This window comes from Dama dama, chromosome 20 (genome assembly GCF_033118175.1).
Source record: "Dama dama isolate Ldn47 chromosome 20, ASM3311817v1, whole genome shotgun sequence".
Lineage (NCBI taxonomy): Eukaryota > Metazoa > Chordata > Mammalia > Artiodactyla > Cervidae > Dama > Dama dama.
This window is the reverse complement of record NC_083700.1, coordinates 99587818-99609014: the sequence shown is the minus strand read 5'-3', so window position 1 is coordinate 99609014 and position 21197 is coordinate 99587818. Positions and strand designations below refer to the sequence as shown.

General features: G+C 49.9%; 1 protein-coding gene across 1 annotated transcript in view; it reads left to right on the top strand.

Annotated features, from left to right (window-relative positions):
- CFAP57 (cilia and flagella associated protein 57) overlaps nt 1-21197 on the top strand; it is a 65440-nt gene that overhangs the window by 29713 nt on the left and 14530 nt on the right. The window contains exons 11-17 of the mRNA XM_061120060.1: nt 41-202; nt 4211-4366; nt 5479-5572; nt 6182-6372; nt 10857-11030; nt 12447-12605; nt 15504-15647. Of these exons, the coding sequence (XP_060976043.1) occupies nt 41-202; nt 4211-4366; nt 5479-5572; nt 6182-6372; nt 10857-11030; nt 12447-12605; nt 15504-15647 (1080 nt within the window). The remainder of the gene's footprint in view (nt 1-40; nt 203-4210; nt 4367-5478; nt 5573-6181; nt 6373-10856; nt 11031-12446; nt 12606-15503; nt 15648-21197) is intronic.

Below are 21197 nucleotides of genomic sequence, written 5' to 3'. Positions count from 1 at the left end.
CGGCCTGAGAAAGCCTCCTCACCATGCTCCTTCTCCTCAGATGTCGCTCACCTTTGACGACCAGTTCCTGCTGAGCGTTGCCGAGGATGGCTGCCTGTTCACTTGGAAGGTCTTTGATAAGGATGGTCGGGGAATCAAGCGAGAGAGGGAAGTGGGCTTTGCTGAAGAGGTGCTGGTTACCAAGACAGACATGGAAGAGAAGGTAAGAATTGGATCTGATGAAGAACAACAGGGAAATTGCCTGTCAGGCTGCGTCCAGTGTCCTGGGACTGGCATAGAGCCCCTCTCCAGCCTGGCTTCACCTGTGTGCCCAGTGCAGACCCCCACCACCACCCCTGCATCCTGTGTCCTTCCCACCCCGCCTGTGCTTCTGCCGTGTGGCCACTCTGACTCACGCTGAGCTGTCCTCTCAGGCGGTGACCTAGCTCTCCTCTCCTACTCTGAAAGCAGGTGCTGCTGCTGCTAAGTCACTTCAGTCGTGTCCGACTCTGTGCGACCCCATAGACGGCAGCCCACCAGGCTCCCCCGTCCCTGGGATTCTCCAGGCAAGAACACTGGAGTGGGTTGCCATTGCCTTCTCCAATGCATGGAAGTGAAAAGTGAAAGTGAAGTCACTCGGTTGTGTCCGACTCTTAGTGACCCCATGGACTGCAGCCCACCAGGCTCCTCCATCCATGGCAGTTTCCATGCAAGAGTACTGGAGTGGAGCGCCATTGCCTTCTCCTTGAAAGCAGGGACTGTGACATAATTCACTTTAATGACCAACAGTTTCCAGCACATGCTAGGCATGGGGAGACAGACAGTCAATAAATACTTACAAAATTAATGTGGCACATTGAATATTCTAGTTGTATCTGTGAAACTTAAATAACAGCTGGTATCTGGAACCTTCTTTTAAAAAAAAAAGGTATTTATAAAACAGTCTTGAAATCCACTGCTTTCAATAATAAAACAATAAAAGTAATAATATCCAGTAACCAACCTTTTGGGGGGGCTTCCCTGGTGGCTCAGTGGTAAAGAAGCCGCCTACCAATGCAGGAATCACAGGTTTGATCCCTGGATCAGGAAGAGCCCCTGGAGGAGGAAATGGCAACCTACTCCAGTATTCTTGCTGGGAGAATCCCATGGAGAGAGGAGCCTGGTAGGCTACAGTCCTTGGGGTCACAAAAGAGTTGGATACAACTGAGTGACTAAACAACAACAAACCTTTTATTTAGGTTTGCCACAAACCAAACACTGTGCTAATTACCAATACAGGAGACACAGGTTTGATCCCTGGGTCGGGAAGATCCCGTGGAGGAGGAAATGGCATCCACCCCAATATTCTTGCCTTTGAGAAATTCAGTGGACAGAGGAGCCTGGTGGGCTACAATCCGTGGAATTTGCAAAAGAGTTGGACACGACTTAACGACTCAACAACAACAAACCTTTTCTTTTAGGTTTGCCACAAATCAAACACTGTGCTAATTACTTTATAAGTATTTTCTCATTTAAATCTCACAACTGGAGAAAATACTATTGCTTTCCCCCATGTTCCAGGAAATACTTTTGGAGAGGTTGAGTGACATGTCCATAGTCACTGAGCTATTAGTTAGGAGTAGGCCCAGAGCACCAATCCAGACTTCATCGACAGCCCACTTCCATAATCATGACCTCAGAGTACCTTCCCTCCTGCTGATGCAACCAACAGTCCATCACATGTGTTTGGAGCGCTCTGAGCCCTGTGCTCCCCGAGGAAGAAGCCCACTGGGTGGTATTTTCTCAGGGCGTACAGAGCATGCACAGCTGTGCACTCACTGCCATTCATCCAGAGTTTAGTGTGCATTCCTTGAGTACCTGCTGTTTGCTGGCCACTGGGGATGCATGTGTGGAAAGACAGGCCGGGCCCTGTGATCAGGAAACTCACAGTCACACGAGGGACAGAGACAAGTGAAAGCAGCAGGACTGCAATGCCAAAAGGGCCCCAGAGTAGGATGATAGTCCCCTGGCGATTCTAGGAGATCACTCCGAGAGCACCCTGGAACTTTCTGCAGGAAAGGGAAGTGGGAGGAAAGGCTGAAGGAGACCCTGAGACAGCTGGGGTTCAACCTCCTGCAGGCAGACACGTGTGTCTCCTCCTCCTCCTCCTCCCCTTTCTCTTCTTCCCAGAGGGGAGAGGCAGACACCCAACAGGACACAGCAGGCTGCACCAAAGCCGGAGGTGTCTGGGCTGCCTCCTGAGCCCGCCCCCAGCCAGGCCTGACAGCACTGCTGCCAACTGGCTGTGACTAGTGTGTTCCCCTCACTTCTTGAAATTCCCCTGTTTCTCGGGCTCCATGCACCCACACTCTTATCATTGCCTGTAAGCCACTGACTGTTCCTCCCCAGCAACCTTCCTGGCCCTTCCTTCACCTGGCCTTAAAAGTCACATTGCCCAGAATTCCCAACTCTCTCTTTTTCTTTATACTCTTTATGACACTCTGTGTATAAACTATGTGATTCACCCAACCACTTGGTCATTCATTTATTCATGCATCCAACTAGTACATGCAGAGGGATCTGCCATGTACCAGACACTTTGCTAGATCTGCGATTACAGAAATGAAAGACATAGACAGCCCTGGAGCTTATATCATGGGAGAAGGTGTTGGTAAAATTTTATTCATTTTTTTATTTTGGCCCTGCCACATAGCTTGCAGGAACTTAGTTCTCCAGCCAGCAATTGCACCCACACCCTTGGCAGTGAAAGCCTGGAGTCCTAATCACTAGACAGCAAGGGGATTCCCTAGGTAAAATTCTTAAAGGGAATCAAGTGTGTAGCGAGTGTTATGAAGGAAACAGTGCTGCAGGAGCACAAGGAAGGGACCCTGACCCAGGCAGACTGGTATCTGAGGAAGTGAGCCTTGAACAGAGCCTCCGGGACATGAGTGTGTGCAGATGGGTGAGGGAGGGTGCTCTGAGGAGGATGCCCCAAGCTAGTGGGGTGGAGTGGAGGGGGTGCTGGAGAGAAAGGTTGGAGGTGAAGAAGAGGGAGGTGGTGAGGGGGCTTTTATAGCAGGTTTCAGACTTTGGAGATGGTTCCCATTGATAATCTGAGTGAGGCAATGACTTGATAGACTTGCATCTGGAGAGACTTCTCTGCAGCAGCCACGTGGAGGACAGAGGCAGGAGGATGAGCAAGTGCTTCCAATGAAGCATGTCAGAACCAGTGATTCCTGCCAATAAATGTATCCCACTTGTCCCCGGCAGACCCCCAGGGCCACGTGTTCATCTGATAAGTGTTTATTTGGTGCTGACTCTGTTGCTGGTCCTGCACTGGGCTCCCAGGATAATGCAGGGAAGCAAGCCAGGCCAGGGCAACCCTCAGGGAATGGCCCAGGGGAGGTGAACTTCACCCATAGTCCTCTCACTCATCTTCACCACATCAGGTACCATTCCCTAAAACCTCTCCGAAATCTTTCCACTCTGCTCTGCTCCTTGACCTCTGGTCAGGCCCTTACCATATCCACCAGGACTGTGCAGGGCCCCTTAACTAATGCATCTGCCCTCAGTCCTTCTCTAACCCAGCCTGGGTGCACACTGCCTGGCTTTGGGCACTTCTCACAATTGGTAGTGATATGTCTACCTGGCTGATTCAGTAGGCTATAAGTTCCATGGAGGCAGGAATCCTGATTCAAAAAATACTTCTCTAGTGCCTACTCTGTGTTCAGCACCATTCTAGGTTCCTGAAATACATCAGTGTACAAAACCAAAAAGATCTCAGCCTTCTTGGAGATTGAATTCTAGTGGGGGATGAAGACAAAAGGCAATAAACAAAATAATACATAACACTTAAAAGTGCCAAGATCTAAGGAGATAATGAAAAGTAGGGCAGAATGGGGGGGGGGGGGGCGCGGGGGGGTAGTCAGAGTTCTGGGAATGGGAAGGAAGCAGGATTAAATCAGGTCCATATAGACCTGACTGAGCAGGTGACGTTTAGGCGTATTTGCAAGAGAGATGTGAGTCATTAGCATAATGCCTGTCGCTCAGTGGAGCTCCACACTGAATAGGTGCTTTGGAGATAGAGGAGGATGCTCATATGTCTCCAAGTGTCCGATCTGTGTGTCTTATGTGGAAAGATGACACATGCTCTGAGCAGAGCTGCAGGTCCCAGGGACTCAAGGCCACGGGTTTAAATAGTCCGATTCAGCCGCACTGTGAGTGTTCTTGATTCTGTGTCCTCCTCCCAAAGGCTCAGGTTATGTTGGAGCTGAAGACTCGTGTGGAAGAATTAAAAATGGAGAATGAGTATCAGCTTCGACTAAAGGATATGAACTATTCTGAGAAAATTAAGGAGCTAACAGACAAGTTCCTCCAGGAAATGGAGTCCTTGAAAACAAAGAACCAGGTCTGTTGAACCAACGGCCACAAATAATAAGAAATTTCCTATTCACTTAAGACAACTGGCACTCGTTCAAACAATAAGACATATGATAATGTTGATAACATCAGAAATGCTTGCAGTGTAGTGCTAAGTGGAAAAAGAGAAAAAAGCAGAATATAAAAAACTCTTAATGGTGAATGCTACTAATGAGGTAAAAATAGATACACCTAGAACAATTTTTAAGAAAATAGATAATGATATGACCATCTCTGGAAGTTGAGATTGTGGATAGTTTGAATTTAGTTCTTTATGCTTTTCTATAACTTCCGAATTCTCCACCATGAGAATATATTACCTTTCTGATCAAGAGAAACTTACTTAATAGCAAAATGAAAAGTAACAAGAAAAATAAAGTAGGGAAAGAGAAAGCTTGCAGAATATTGATCTCCAGGTTGTCAGTAAGTTAAGTAAAATTAGTCTTAAATGACCTTCCTGTCATTAACATTGGGCCAGGATTCTCCTGGAATGATTTCACTGTTCCGTACAAACCTGCCTGGCCCTTCTTCCAACACTGCCAATTTTTTGCTCAAGTGATATTTGGTTCTTTTATGTTATCTCTATGAGTCTAAAGACACCCAGGCAGTTAATTTTATTATTTCATTCATTTAATCAACAAACATTGGTGCCCTCTGTACACAGAGTACAAAGTTAGGCCCCTCCCCTGCCTGCAAGGAGCTTTCTTCCTCCATTAAAGAAAACACTTTGTTAGAAGCTGACACATTAACATATCCAAGGATTTCCTTTGAGAGCAATGTGCTAACAACAGAGGATTCAAATCCGTTCTTACCTTTTCCACCCAAAAATCCATTTGGGGCCTGTCCAAACCTGAACTCATGATTGACAAGATCCATTTCACAGAAGGGATCTGTATAGAGATAGTGTAGAACTTTCAGAGCAGAATATAATACAAATAAAAATGATAGCTTGAATGTTGTTCATAGAACAGTGCTTGGTGCAAGTAAGGGCTTGGGAAATGTTTATGAGCAAAGGAGGCTATTACTTGTACAATTGGTGCTTCTCTCAGTGGTGCTTTCACCAGACGTGTAGAAATGAGAATGTTTGACTCTGTGTCTTAGGTTTTAAAAACCGAGAAAGAAAAGCAGGATGTACTCCATCGTGAACGCATGGACGACCTCCTGGACAAACAGAGCCGGGAACTGCAGGACCTAGGTGAGGCCACCCGGGGAGGGCCCTGGGCAGAGGGTTGGTTGGGGGCAAAGTCCGACAACTCTCTGGATTCAACCCCAGTCTATAAACAGCCTGCCTTTATCCCCTGGAGCTCACTGTGGTTTTTATTCCTGTGTATTTACTCATGCTTTAAACACAGGTTAAATACCTAGCGCATGCCAGTAGGAGATACAAAAAAGTGGGTTTGGAACCTAATAGGCTGCATTGGGTCCCAGACTCACCCTGACTTGCTGGGTGCTCTAGGGAGTCACCTAACCTCCCCCAGCCTCAGTTTACTCTTCCATAAGATGGGGGTGCTGGTACCCATTTTGCATACTCAGGACATTCCTCTTGACCCTGAACCCCTAAACATCCCTCTGCACTTTCCTGGAAACCTTTCTGCCTAACATCGAAGGGAGGGAATCAGGTTGCCTGATGAGACAATAGCGTGGGGGCCCTGTAAGGAAGATGGGTGTGCTTTTGAATCTGGCCTGTGGAGGCAGAGGCTCTAGCTGGTGCAAGAAGGGGACAGAAGAACAGCCAAGGCTCCTGAGCGTCCCCGGGGTTGGTGCTACCATCCCTCCTGAAGTAACCTTCCTTGCTACTCTCCAGAATGTTGCAACAACCAAAAGTTGCTCCTGGAATATGAGAAGTACCAGGAGTTGCAGCTCAAGTCCCAGAGGATGCAGGAGGAGTACGAGAAGCAGCTTCGGGATAACGATGAGACCAAGAGCCAGGCCCTGGAGGAGCTGACTGAGTTTTACGAGGCCAAACTGCAGGAGAAAACCACCCTCCTGGAAGAGGTACTCACAGGAAGCCGAGCCGTGCCTCCTGTTCACAATGCCATCCTGCAGCCCTGGCCCAGCAACAGCCCTGAGAGCCGTGGGGAGCCTCGCTTGACCTCCTTTTCCTTCCCCACCTTCCTTCCTGAGTGTGTTTCGTAGCCTTGTCTGGTGCCGTTTCTATGTTTGTGTCCCTGGCAGCTAGGGGCCTCCCTGAGTGGGGAGGTGCTCAGCTTTTCAGACTGAAGTTCCTTGGCTAGACTTAAGTTCATCCCCATTACTTCTAACTGTATCTTCACCGGGGAGAGCTTTCTAGAAGAAGCCCGTAGAACCTGCAGACGAACAAGGGACCTGAACCACGGGGAAGGTGGTTGCCTGAAACCCTTCATAGCTTCTTATGTCTCACAAGATGAAATCATTCCTTCACGGACTCAACAAACAGACCTGTCTTACAGGTTTACCAGCATAAGTGCTGGGTGGTCAAGCAAAGTGAAATATGGGGCCAGGTTCTTGGCTGGGTGAGAGAGGCATTCACACAGACTAATGTTCATCAAAATGTAGACGGGACAGTGGGGGACGCAGACACAGAGCGCCTCCCCACTCCACCTCCTAACCCTCCACCCACCCCCCACCTCCCCTGCCGCTGGCCTGCAAGGTCAGGAAAGGCTGGTAGGAGCTACTGAGATCCTGGAGGCATGGAAGCTGGAATTAACCAGGAGACAGGGAAATGCAGGAGGTTAAGAGAGAGCATCCAGGCAGAGCAAAGTCATAGAATGTTCCAGCAGATGGGGTTGCCGCAATATCTCGTTTCCTGAGATGAAGAGAAAATTGAGAGAGGCCAGATGGTCTCCTTTTTTGGCACAAAATTCTGGCAGATGGTGTTCTGAGAGTGAGAGGGCAGGAGAGTCATGAAGGTGTGGAGTGATTTTTTTGGGTTTTTTTTTCCTGGCTGCTCTGGGTCTTCATTACAGTGCATGGTCTAGTTGCCCCATTGCATATGGGATCTTAGTTCCCCAACCAGGGATCGAACCCACTTTGGAAGGCATATTCTTAACCACTGGACCACCAGGGAAGTCCCCATATGGAGTGATTTTTGAAGGGAATGACGAAGAAGAGGATGGCCAGGTCTGTAGCTGAAGGCCTAACTGCCACCAGGCTGAGTGCTTTTCCACAGCAGGGCTCTGCAAGTAAACGTGTGAGCAAGGAAGGCACAGAGCAGCCCTGACCCAGAGCCGGGGCTTCACCAAGTGGTGAAAATAATGGTCGGCTGGGAACCAGCCACTGGGTCCAGGCCAGAGAGAGTCAGTAAGGAACCAAGAGACTGTGGATGAATCAAGACCAGGCCAGGGAACGTGGTGAGGTTGAGAGCCAGGGTGGCATACCTGGGATCCAACAGAGAAGTCACCTATGCTCAGAGCGCAGGGCCTGTATTTTAAGACTCAGAGGTGGCAGTGCTCCGAGAGGTGGGCCTGAGAGCGGGTGCAGGAAGATAAGGGTCACAGCACCAGGAGACATCCCAGGGTCCTCTGTAACCACCCTGATGGTGGCAGAGAAGATGCTGAGTCGGCATCCGGAAGTCCTCGGTGAACTGGGACACTGCCCAGGCAGTGAGGGTGGACTCAGTAGGAAGTAGAGGGTGGAGGCCCCACAGACTCGGCAGAGGCTGAGCTCAGATAGCAGAGTGAGAGCCAAGAGAATTCCGCCCCCACCTGAGCCCACCTGATTCCAGTTCTACAGTATGAGGAATGCTCCCTAGCTGCCCTGCCTACCTGCCCAGCCCCATTTCCAGTTGCCCCATCCAGCTTCCCACATCCAATGATGTGGAGCCTCCAGAATTCTTCTACTCCAACCTCTGAGCCCCTGCTCAGGACGATGCTTCTTCACTTGGCTGCTGGTGTGCACCCTCAGGGACTCAGGACAAGAGCCAACTCCTTGACAATTTTTCCCTAACCCCTCCCCCACCTCCTCCCCCTTTTCAGTTCAGTTCAGTCGCTCAGTCATGTCCGACTCTTTGCGATTCCATGAACCGCAGCACACCAGCCCTTCCTGTCCATCACCAACTCCCGTAGTCCACCCAAACCCATGTCCATTGAGTCGGTGATGCCATCCAACCATCTCATCCTCTATCGTTGCCTTATCCTCCTGCCCTCAATCTTTCCCAGCATCAGGGTCTTTTCAAATGAGTCAGCTCTTCATATCAGATGGCCAAAGTATTGGAGTTTCAGCTTCAACATCAGTCCTTCCAATGAATACCCAGGACTGATCTCCTTTAGAATGGACTGGTTGAATCTCCTTGCAGTCCAAGAGACTCTTAAGAGTCTTCTCCAATACCACAGTTCAAAAGCATCAATTCTTTGGTGCTCAGCTTTCTTTATAGTCTAATTCTCACATCCATACATGACTACTGGAAAAACCATAGCCTTGACTAGATGGACCTTTGTTGGCAAAGTAATGTCTCTGCTTTTCAATATGCTGTCTAGGTTGGTCATAACTTTCCTTCCAAGGAGTAAGCATCTTTTAATTTCATGGTTGCAATCACCATCTGCAGTGATTTTGGAGCCCAGAAAAATAAAGTCTGACACTGTTTCCCCATCCATTTGCCATGAAGTGATGGGACCGGATGCCATGATCTTAGTTTTCTGAATGTTGAGCTTTAAGCCAACTTTTTCACTCTCCTCTTTCACTTTAATCAAGAGGCTCTTTTGTTCTTCTTCCCTTTCTGCCATAAGGGTGGTGTCATCTGTATATCTGAGGTTATTGATATTTCCTCCCCCTTTTACAGAGCTAAGTATCCCTCCTCTGTGTTCTCAAGGCCCCCAGGCCCGTTTTACTCATGTGGCTTATACAACAGCATTTCAGTTTCCTGGGCTCTGCTTTTAGGGTGAATGGATCCGCCCAGAGTTGTGAGAGGCCAGCTTTCCTCCCCAGACCTCTCATGGTGATGACAAGGCTTTTCTTCTTTTGAGTCAGCAGGATTTCAACTCAGAACTTTCCTAGAGAGATGCCTCACAAATGTCATCTTACTAAGCTGACTGGGATTCTTCTACTTTTTAGCAACATCTCTTAGATCAAGAGCAGGGGCTTGTGGGCCCCTCTGGGTTACAGGCAGAGTCCACTGGCCAGACTTCCGTCCAGCAATAGTCTGGTGACATGATGGGCAAAGAGAAGCCTTTGTCAGGAGGTCATTGAGCTCAGTTTTAAAACCACCTGCCTCTCTCAATCTCCAAAACACTCAGTCAAGGGATGGTATGTGCAACCTGGGAGAATGCCAGGGTCAGAATCGGAAGAAAGCCGCTGATTCTGCTGAGATCTACGATGTCCACCCCCAGGCAGCAATGAGCAAGGAGGGGTCCTGCCCCAGTCACCCCCCACGCTCCACCAAGCAGAGCTTGTTCTCCCAGCATCTGAGCTCTAGGCTTTTACTCATTCAGCACCAACTCTATACCATATACTGCGCACTGCGGTAGACAGAGATGCGGCCCTGCCATCATGGAGCCTCTGTATCAAACAGGCATTTATTATGTGATGGGGGGTATACAGGCTTCACACAGGAAATGATAACCTCAGCCAAGAGCTGGAGGAAGAGTCAGAGAAAGCCACAGGAAAAGGCTGGAACCAGAGGTACAGTGAGTACCAAGGTCCTATAGCTGAGGACCACGCACATTGGGGGAACTGCAGTTAGTTCACACTGGCAAGAGCTCAGGGAAGGAGTGATGGCTGTGGCTGGAGAGGTGAGCCAGGCCTGCCTCCTGAGAGTCTGTGGACTAGGTTCAAGGGTCCAGACTCTACCCCGAGGACAAGGGTGAGGCAGAGAAGGCTTCCAAGTTAGGGGCGGCATGACCAGGTGTGTGGTTTAGAAAGTTCCCCTCAACTAGAGGATAAGATCAGGCTGGAGGGAAGCATGACCAGAGGCAGGAGGCCTGCTCGGAGGCTGAAAACAGTCCAGGCAAGAGATGATGGGGGCCTGGGCAGTGGCAGAGGCAGAGAGAAGTGGGTGGATTCAAACGGTGAAAAGGGGGGTACTGACTGGATTAGGGAGAGGGGAGAAATTAAAGAGTCACTCATCCATTCAGTATTTATTGGGTACCTGCTGTGTGCCAGGGTGCATTGTACACTCAGGGAACTTACATCTAATGGGAGAGACAATCAAGTAATTCCAGAAATAAATATAAAGTTGTAAGTATCACAAGTTTAGTTAAAGGAAGATAGAGGGGGGCTGGTGTCTGTGAAGAAAGCCAGAGGTGGAATGGTGGGTGTTCTGATGGGACGGTGATCAAAGCGATGGAGCGTGAGGCCTGATCTGGTAGGGAGAGAGGGACAGACAGGACAGGAAGAAAGTGGATGGGCCAAGGGACCCATGGCCTTGTTTGCCATTTCTGTGCTAACACGCATTCTTTCATCCCCGTGTTAGCCTTCGATGCTCACCTTGCCCTGGGCCCTCTGAGCTCCAAGGTGCCACCTGTCCCCACCTCCCTGGGCTCACACTCCTCTTCTCTCCACGCCAGGCACAGGAGGATGTCAGGCAGCAGCTGCGGGAGTTTGAAGAGACCAAGAAGCAGATTGAAGAAGATGAAGACCGTGAGATCCAAGACATCAAGACCAAATATGAGAAGAAGCTTCGGGATGAAAAGGAAGCAAACCTGAGACTCAAAGGAGAAACAGGCATCATGAGGAAGAAGGTACCGGGCTGGTTTCTGAGAGGCGTGCGGGGCAGTCCTGGACCACACTGCAGAGAAAGCATGGGGTGGGTGGACGGACACGGAGTCAGCTAACAGTGGTTCTGCCCAGGGTAGGGGCCGGTGGGGGGCAGACTGGCAGAATTCCCACCTGAATATCCTCAGCTCCAGCAAGTGGGTTTGGAAAGCAGCGCCAGCCAGTGTGAAGGTTCCCCCTGCACAGACAGGCAGGCAGATCCTTACCACACCCTCTGATGGGGGTAACCACTGGGGCTCGCCCCCCTCTCTCCTGTTTACAGGAGACAGGGAGGTTCACCATGACGTTGGTGAACGCTTTGGGCTTTCCTGTATTGGCAAGTGGGGGTTAGAGTTTTCAGAGTTAAACCTTTAAAGTAGAAATGAGGTCTTTGGAGGTGAGACAGATGAAGTCTGCACCTGGAGGTGTCCTCAGGCTCTCAGTGTAGGGAGTCAGGGTTGCTCCTGGTCGGACCCTGTGGGTGGGAGAAGGATTGGGAGTAGAGGCTACTTAGTTTACAAGGCGGGGGAGATGTTTGTAGTCACTGAAGGCCAGGCAAGGAGGCATTCAGTTCACAGATCCTTACAGAATTGCCAATTCCCCCCAAACATTTAGCCTTTGTTGCTGTTAAGTTGCTCAGTCATGTCTGACTCTTTGTGACCCCATTGACTGCAGCATGTCAGGTTTCCCTGTCCTTCACTATCTCCCAGAGTTTGCTCAAACTCATGTCCATTTAGTTGGTGATGCCATCCAACCATCTCATCTTCTGTCAACCCCTTCTTCTGCCTTTAGTCTTTCCCAACATCAGGGTCTTTTTCAGTGAGTTCACTCTTCATATCAGGTAGCCAAAGTATTGGAGCTTCAGCTTCAACATCAGTCCTTCCAAGGAATATTCAGGTTGATTTCCTTTAGAATTGACTAGGTTGATCTCCTCGCAGTCGAAGGGACTCTCAAGAGTTTTCTCCAACACCACAGTTCTAAAGAAGCCAAATGCAAAGCAAGTTCACATTCTTTCCTATTAGAAATCACACTACTAGTCAATCCAGGGGCAGTCATGCCTTCCCTTCTTGGACGTGACTAAGATGGCTCATCACTTAGGTCACTCATCTGTGACCTTGATGGATCATGGATCCCAACCTTTCAAGGTCAGTGCAGTCATGGAAAACTCTGAATCCACCAGGGGAACTGGTCTCTAGAGGCTCTTACGGCAGACAGTCCTTTCTCACATAAGGGAATGGGACTGGATCTTCTTGGACAGAAGGCTACATTGCCCATTTGGCCTGGGAAATTCCTGACAGTCCCAAATTCTGATGAGGAGCTCCTAAAATCTATAGGCAGTGGGGTGGAACGGAAGTGAGTTCACAGTCTGTGGTGTTCTCTGCTGTTGCCGTTTGTTCCCCTAGTTCAGCAGCTTGCAGAAGGAGATTGAAGAGCGAACCAACGACATTGAGCTCCTGAAGGGGGAGCAGGTGAAGCTGCAAGGGGTCATCAAGTCCCTGGAGAAGGACATCATGGGCCTCAAGCGGGAGATCCAGGAAAGAGACGAGACGATTCAAGATAAGGTAAAGGCACATCCTCTGTCCCCCTTCCACTCCAGCCTGGCTGGACCCAGGCCATGAGGACAAAGCTCTAGACAGAGTCCCTGCCTTTTGAGCTCAGTGGGGGATGAGCTATCAGTGAAGTGCCTACCGTGTGGGTGGCACTGGGCTAAGTGCTGTAAATGCGTCCCATTCAATTCCCCCCAAAATGCCAGGGACCGTGAGCAACCCAGTTGTATAGCTCAGGAAACTGGTCCCAGGGTTAAGTGTCTCACCCAGGGTCCTAACAGCTTATAGGTGACAGACTTGTGGTAAGAGCCTGAGTGCTGACTGCCAGACCCCAGCTCGCTTCTGTGCCAGGCATCCCAGGGTGACCATCCCATGGACTAGGGGCAGCTCACCCACTGCATCGCCCGTGTGGTCCCCCTGATCAGAGAGGAACTCCCCTGCGGCTAGCCCTGTAACCACTGGGTAACCGCAGAAAGTGAAATCACTCTTCTGGATAGCTTTCTCACAAAACAATAAGACAGACACATCACATGTTGTGAGGTACACCACCTCCATTTCCAAAATCTCATCTCCTCCTGAGCAAATCAAGGCTCCTCACCCTCCTCTCACCCCCTCTGCCGTTGTTGCCTTGGTTGCATGCAAATCCCAAGTGGTTGAGAACCTGGGTTTCAGCCTAGTGAGCTAGGTTCCCGGGCAGCCGCTGACCATATGACAGCCTCAGGCCACTGATCCAAGCCTTGTTTTCTCATCTGTGAATGGGGCGCTGGGGAGAGCATGAGACAGTGCCTGCATGTCATTTCTGCAAGTGAGCATTTGCGTTTATATCTGGGCATTTTTTTAGGTAGGAGCCAGAGCTCTCTGCAAATTCTAAAAGTGTTTTTTAATTAATTTTTATTGGTGTATAGTTGATGTACAATGTTGTGTTAGTTTCACGCGTGCAGCAAAGTGGATTGGTTATCCATGTACACATATCCACTCTTTTTTAGATTTTTTTCACTTATAGGTCATTACAGAGTATTGAGTAGAGTTCCCTGTGCTATAAGTAGGTCCTTGCTGCTGCTGCTGAGTCACTTCAGTCGTGTCCGACTCTGTGCGACCCCATAGATGGTAGCCCACCAGGCTCCCCCGTCCCTGGGATTCTCCAGGCAAGAACACTGGAGTGGGTTGCCATTGCCTTCTCCAATGCATGGAAGTGAAAAGTGAAAGTGAAGTCACTCAGTCGTGTCCGACTCTTAGCAATCCCATGGACTGCAGCCTACCAGGCTCCTCCTTCCATGGGATTTTCCAGGCAAGAGTACTGGAGTGGGGTGCCATTGCCTTCTCCAAAGTAGGTCCTTACTAGTTAGCTATTTTACGTATAGTAGTATGTATATATTAATCCCAATCTACTGATTTTTTGTCACCACCCCCCCCCCCCGCCTTAAAGGGGGGGTTTTCACAAGAAAGAGGGTAAGACCTTTAGGAAATTGCACCAGCCTAACGGGTTTAACAGCCTTCCATCCCACTTCCCAAACAGGCTCCCTGCCTCCACACTCTGGAATCATTTCAGTCTCCCACTTTAAATTCTTTCGCAGCTCTCAACTGCGTGTGGCAAGGGTCAGCAACCTTTTTTTTCTGTGAAGGGCAAGGTAGTAAATATTTTTGTCTTTTCAGGCAGTGTGGTCTCTGCCACAGTTGCTCAGTTCCGCTCCAGTAGCATAAAATCAGTCATAGACAAGACATCAATGAATGGGCTTGGCTATGTTCCAATAAAACTTTATGAAAATAGGCAGAAGGTCAGATTTGACCTGAGGGCTATAGCTAACCAGCTCCTGGCCTCCTGGATAAATTCTCAACTATTTAGAGCCTTGCCTTCCTCCCCCTTCCCCTCCAGTCCTATTTCTCACTGCCCCCATCTACCACCACCCTAACTCATGCGAGTTCTTCTCAGCACCCTCAATGCACACCATGCCTTCTGTGTGCCGACCTCTTCTACAACACCTGTCACAGTGTAGGTTTACACTTGTTGGCGCATCTGCTTTCCCAGCTAGTATGTTTCCTCTTAAGGGTAGGGACTGTGGCATATTTCTATTTGGAATTTGTAACCTTGGCAAAAGATCTCTGTTCAGTAAATAACATGTAAATCTGCTCTCCAGTTGTCATTGCCATGCAACACATTGCCCCAAGACTTAGTGGTGAAAAACAACTGTTTCATTATGCTTGCAGATTTTGTGGGTCTAGAATCTGGACAGGGTACAATGGGATGGCTTGTCCTTGTCCTCGATGTCTGGGGTCCTAGTGGGACCTCAGATGGGTGACTCCAGCAGCAGTGGGCTCAAAGACCAACAGCCAGTGTGGCTTCTTCAGCCCCCTATCCAGTCCTTTGGCCAGCATGGCTGGAATGCTGGGCTTAGCTGGGACAGTTGACAGAGCACCAAACATCCTATCCAGCCTACAGGTCTCAGAGCGGTGGGACTTTTGACATAACAGGTGGCCTCCCCCAGAGCGTATGTTCCAAGAGAACCAGGTGAAAGCTGCTCGATCTTTTCTGAGATAGCCTGGGAAACCACACTGCATCACTTGAGCTGCATTCTTTGGGTTACAAGCAGACCATGAATCCAGCCAGACGCAAAGGGAAGGGATTAGACCCTGCCCCCTGATGGAGAAGCGTAAGGTCATATTGTAGAAGAACGTTTGGGATGAGAGGTGCTCTCCAGGTGAGCTTTCTTCCATGCAGTCAGCCACACCCTGTCTGGATGGGTGAGTGAATGACTGAAGTCTGGCACAGAAGCTGGGGAGTCAGTGGTGCCCCTGGTGGGGGAGCCCCCCTTTGTGTCCCCTCAGGAGGTCACAGGATTTGTGTTCTGTGCCTAAAGGGATTCCATACCGGGGCCTCCGGATAGCTGTCTCACACCTCCCTGCTCCCACCCACAGGAGAAGCGAATCTATGATCTGAAAAAGAAAAATCAGGAACTAGAGAAATTCAAGTTTGTGCTCGACTACAAAATAAAGGAGCTGAAGAAGCAAATTGAACCTCGAGAGAATGAGATCAAGGTGATGAAGGAACAGATTCAAGAGGTGAGAGGCCATCTGGACACCCTGGCCTTTGTCCCGACCATTCCTGGCTGGGGTGGAGGTTGGGGGGCTGAAAGCAAGCTCTCCTCACAGCCTCTCTCTGCTCCCAAGGTCCACACCAGCCTCCACTCTGCACAAAGTGAAAGTGAAGGCCTAAGGAGGGGCCCAGTGGTGCAGAAGCAAAATGCTTTGAGCTCTGCCCCCCCCCCCCCCCCCCCCCCCGCCGGCCCTTGGGTGGGATTTAACCTTGTTCCTCCCCCGCCTCCCTGCTGTGCCCGTGTTCTGGGCCCTCGAAGGGAAACTGCAGCCATTGGGGCTTCAGCCACCAGGGGGCGATGTCTACTCAGCCACCAGCTTGTCCTCCAGACAGTACATCCCTCTGGATTCAACATTTTTTTCTCAGACTAAACATGTTGGCCAGAGCCCTACGTGAGGCGGCCACGTTTGGACTTCATCTGATAAGGAGTAGGAAATCCTCAGAGGCTCTTGAGCAAGAGAATGGCAAAATGAAGTGTGTGTTCTGGGAAGCAAACAGGATGAAGGCAGACAAAAGAGGGCTCCTGAGAGTCCAGTGGGGTACAAGTGTTCCCCGTGGGCCCCCCTGCCTTTCCGTGTGGCGGTGTTTACCTGGAAGCCTGCCCATGCTGGGCAGAGAGCAGCTGACTGGGGTCCATGGTTGATCCACACCAAGGTGCTTCAGGTAGAACTCTGGACGCCTTCTAAGGCCTTCCCTTGTTAACCTCCATATCCAAATCACTGATGCCTGTCTGATTGATCTCCAAATGATGTTTCAGATCCAACCCTCCTTGCCCTCTGCAGCCACCCACCTCTCCAGTCTACACCTCCTTCCTCTCTCTTCCGGACTTGACCCCAGCCTCCAGTCTGTTCCCTATATCGACACCACAGCAAACTCCCAGTGGTATCCCATCCCACCTAGAATAAAATTCAAACTCTACCGAGGCCCCTGAGGCCCTGCATGATCCCACCTCTACCTGTCCCTCCAGCCATATCTCCAGGCTCCTTCTCCAGCTCTAGCCTGTAGGCTTTCTGACAGTTCCAAGGACAAGCCACGCTTTTCCCATCCTGGGACCTTTGCAAATCTGTTCCCCCTGCCCAGAAGGCTCTCAGAATGACGATCACCTCACTGGCTGCTTTGAGTCTTTCACATCTCAGCTCCTGTGTCACCTCTTCAAGGAGGCCTTCCCTGACCATCCTCTCCAAAACAGCCTCCTGCTCCCCCTCCATCTTCTCTAACTGTGCTGAGCAAAGCTAAGCGTAAAGGGTATAGGATGTACTGATAGCCCCATTAGAACTGGCTCCACAATAGCTATGGTGGAGAAAAGCAAAGCCTTTTCTCCAGGAGGCCTAGAAAAGAGGCCAGATGGTGCGCTCAGTTCAGGGCTGATGCATCCAGAGAGGACTTGTCCTTGTGACGATGACTTTCTCCCTGGCCTCTGGGATAAGGAAGAGTGTTCCCAGCTGGCCACAGAGCAGCTTCCTGGTGGCCTCCTGCCATTCTTGGATGACCTCAGGGCCCAAGAATGGCAGCATGAGCAGATAAGGAAGAGCAGGGGCCCCGCCTGCCTGGAAGGTCGATGTGCCGATGTGCTGCAGGCCCTAGACCATCACTGCCTCCCTTCTCGCCCCACTGCATCTGACATTTGTTAAGTGCATTTCAGGTTGGGGCATCTGACATTTATTAGGTGCATTTCAGGTTGGGTCAGCTGTCTTCCACTGCCACACACCTGAAAGATTATTCACTTTCCCTTCAGTACCTGGACCAACCGTGACTTTGATCCTCAGCAGGGAATATGCCCCCCTCACTTTGGGAATGAGTCAAACAGGACCCCTCCAGCCCCACCACAGGTGCCAGCCTCAGCCAGGGCTGCTATCTGAGCCCAGTTCCTTCCCCAGGGGCCCATGACCCAGGGGCTTCCATCTGGGGGTCAGACACCTTTGGTCCACTTGCTGCAGCCCTCCCTGGGAGTTCCTGCAAGAAGGAAGCTGCAAGTCTTCGGCGCCTTTGTAGAGCTGAGACCTCTCTGCGTGGAAGGAGAATACTACCCCCCCCCCCCCCACTCTACCCCAGATGCTTTTCCAGCTTCTCTTTGATGAGTCATGACTATCTCCTTCCTAGGGCAGGAGTTTCCAGAACCTTATTTTCCTTCATATGTTTTTCTTTCTTCATCTAGTGCGGGGTTTCTTCTCCTTGGCACTATTTACACTCTGGGGTGGATAAGTCTTTGTTGCGGGGGAGAGGGCTATCCTGTGCCTTGTAGGATATTTAGCAGCTAGATGCCAGTAGCAACCTGCCCCTCGCCCTCCCCCAGATGTGACACCAAAAATGTCTCTAGATGTTTTGCCACATGTCCCCTGAGGAGGCACGATGCCTCTCCCTAGCGCCCCACCCCATTGAGAATCTCTGAACTGGATGAGTAACACATGACAAGTAGATGGAATTTCCCCACCAGGAAAAGGACCCTTGTTCCCCTATACCAGCTAGTCTCCTGGCTGTCCAGCCAGTGACTCAAATTTAACATATTGCACAATTTTTCTGTGAACTAGATTTTTTTTTTCTCAGCGTGGTTTGAGGCTTTGCTCATATCACTTCCTTTCTAACCTAATCTGCCGTTGCTGACTTTAAGATTGTAGAGAAAGAGGCAGAGCCAGCTACAGGCACTCAGATAGACCGTGGAGAAGCCCCTTTCTCTCTCTCTTTTTAAAAAGTATTATTTATTTAGCTATGTTGGGTCTCAGTTGCAGGGTGTAGGCTCAGCAGTTGTAGCATATGGGCTTAGTTGCCCTGAGGCATGTGGGATCTTAGTTCCTTGACTAGGGATTGAACTCCTGTCCCTTGCATGGCAGGGCAACTTCTTAACCACTGGCCCCACCAGGGAAGTGTCCCCTTTCACTCCTGTGGCGGCCATTTCCTCCGTCTGGGGCAGCAGCCTCTCGCCTAGGCCACAGTGGCAGCCTCCTGACTGGCTGTCTGGTTCCAGCCTTGCTGTCTCCATCAAGCTTTCTAAGGTGCACATCAGGTCAGACCACACCTTGGGAGAGAGCTGTCAGCGGCTCCCTGAACTCTCAGGATAAAGGCCACGCTTATGACCAGTTTAAACTTCTGGCCAGGATAGAGTCTGCGCTTCTCACCATTTGAGCCTCAGCCCTAGAGTCCTGGATGACCCAGCTCAGCTGACCTGTCCAGCCCCCTCTCCCCCTTCCTCACATGCACCCCCTCCAAGGTCCAAGGGTGGCTGAACCACTTGCAGCCTGCAGAGATGCACCAGACTCCTACGTTTCTGGTCCCTTCTGTGCACGGCCGTTCTCCCTGCCTGACATTCTCCTTCCCGACTTTCCCTCTAAACCCTATTCCTCCTACAAAACCCGACTGAGCATCCCTTCCCTGGGGGCCACCCCCACCCCTCCACTGTGCACACACAGGGCTCTTTCTATCCTGACTGCAGAAGATGTTTATCCTGCTCCACCTGAACTTCTCATTGACTTCCCACTAATCCCTCTAGACCCAGGGCTTCTTGAAGACAGAAACTGCCTCTCACTCAAGTCTGTATCCCCCATGCCTTTGACAGCCAGCCAGTCCTCTCTAACAGATACATTCTTTGGTTAGCTGTGCAAATAACCACACTTGCTGCGTGTCCTCTACCAGGCGGCTCCACAGAGCTCTGCAAACATTGCATGTTTATCTTATCATTCTTCTTCCAGAGGCAGATTGTTTCAGGCCCCCCTCCTTTCCCTCACTTTCGCTCCCCCTTGCCCTTCTACATCTGCGATGCATTCATTCATTCACATGAATATTTACCGAGTGCCACCTTTATGCCAGGCATTGGGTCAAAGGGCTCCTCTGTCCATACAAAATGCTTCCAGTAATTAGGCTGACATTCTCCTAAACGCTGCCCCTCCCTGTCCACGATGTGGCTACTTAGGGCTTGCTGGTACTTCAGAACATGACTGGGGAGCCTTGAAATCTGACCAGAGGGCCTGGGTTAGAGTAAAGGGGCTATTCCATCCAGTCATGAAAAAACCCAGTAAACTCCCCCAACCTCCCCCCTCAAAAAAGTGGTCAGCAAAAATCTCTAATAACAGGAATGCTAGTGTCCACCAGATTTGGCCTGTCAGTCAGACTGTACTCCTTTGCTTTTGGAAGGAATTAAATCTGTGACATGCTCACCTACAGCTGGCCTCCTCCTAATTAGAAGGTCTGATTGTCACTCACAGGTCTTTGGTTAATAGCAACACAACAGCAAATAGTCTTTCAGAAGCACACGGATAGCTTCTTTTTCTTTTGAAAATAAGACACTCTGAGTTGTACTTTTCAAGAACTTTTCAACAGAATGATCAGGCAAAATTCCCTTCTCAGCCTCCTCTTTCCTGTTTGATGGCTTAGACTTGGGACGCCTACATGCTGGTCCCATCAAAACTTTCTGCTTTAGAGTCGGCCCTGCTGACATGTGGCCCCAAAGAGTCAAGATTCACTCACGCAGCTTCACAGAGCAGCAAGGAAGGGGCTTGTCTGCAGAACCTTGCCTCAGGCTCCAGGTTCCAGTAGTCAGGAGTCATCCGTTTATAAGGAATTCAAGAAAAGAAGGTTGAAGGAACAGAGAAACTAAGGAGGGAAAGTTCATAGCCTGGCTATAGAAATACATGATCTGAGCTAACATAACAGTCAAGGGGGTCGGGAGCTTCGAGGATGGCCAAGAGTAAAAGGAAAGGTTTGTTCCAAAGGGGGAACTAGAAGGGAGGTGCCCTGGTAGCAGGGGGAAATACTCCCACTGGAAGACTTCAGTTCTCAGATTTAATTTTCATTCTCATACTTTCTTTGTGGAGGCACCATTGGTTTGTAATGTCATGTAAGTTTCATGTTACAACACTCTGTTTCTACTTCCGTATGCATGACAGCGTATATAGTTGGTTCCCATCCATCAGCAGAGAGTTGCTCCGCTTGATTCATGTTGCCCGCTCTGCCCTTCCCCCTCTGGGAGCCACTCCTCGGTTTTCTGTATCGTGTGCATGGTTTGTCCATTTACTTTGGTTTTTGCTTTTTTTCAATTGAAGTATAGTTAATTTACAATGTTCTATTCAAGTGTATACTTAAGTCATTCAGTGAGATATATATATATGTATACACACACACACATATATGGGTTTCCCTGGTAGTTCAGCTGGTAAAAAAAATCCACCTGCAATGCAGGAAACCCTGGTTCAACTCCTAGGTCAGGAAGATCCCCTGGAGAAGGGATAGGCTACCCACTCCAATATTCTTGGGCTTCCCTGGTGGCTCAGACGGTAAAGAATCTGCATGCCATGTGGAAGACCTGGGTTCGATCCCTGGGTTGGGAAGATCCTCTGGAGAAGGGATAGTCTACCCACTCCAGTATTCTTGCCTGGAAAATCCCATGGGCAGTGAAGCCTGGTGGGCTACAGTCCATGGCGTCACAAAGAATTGGACATGACTGAGCTCCGCACAGTATAAGATACTGAGTATAATTGCCTGTGCTATCCGATACCTACTTGTTTACCTATTTTATATATAGTGGT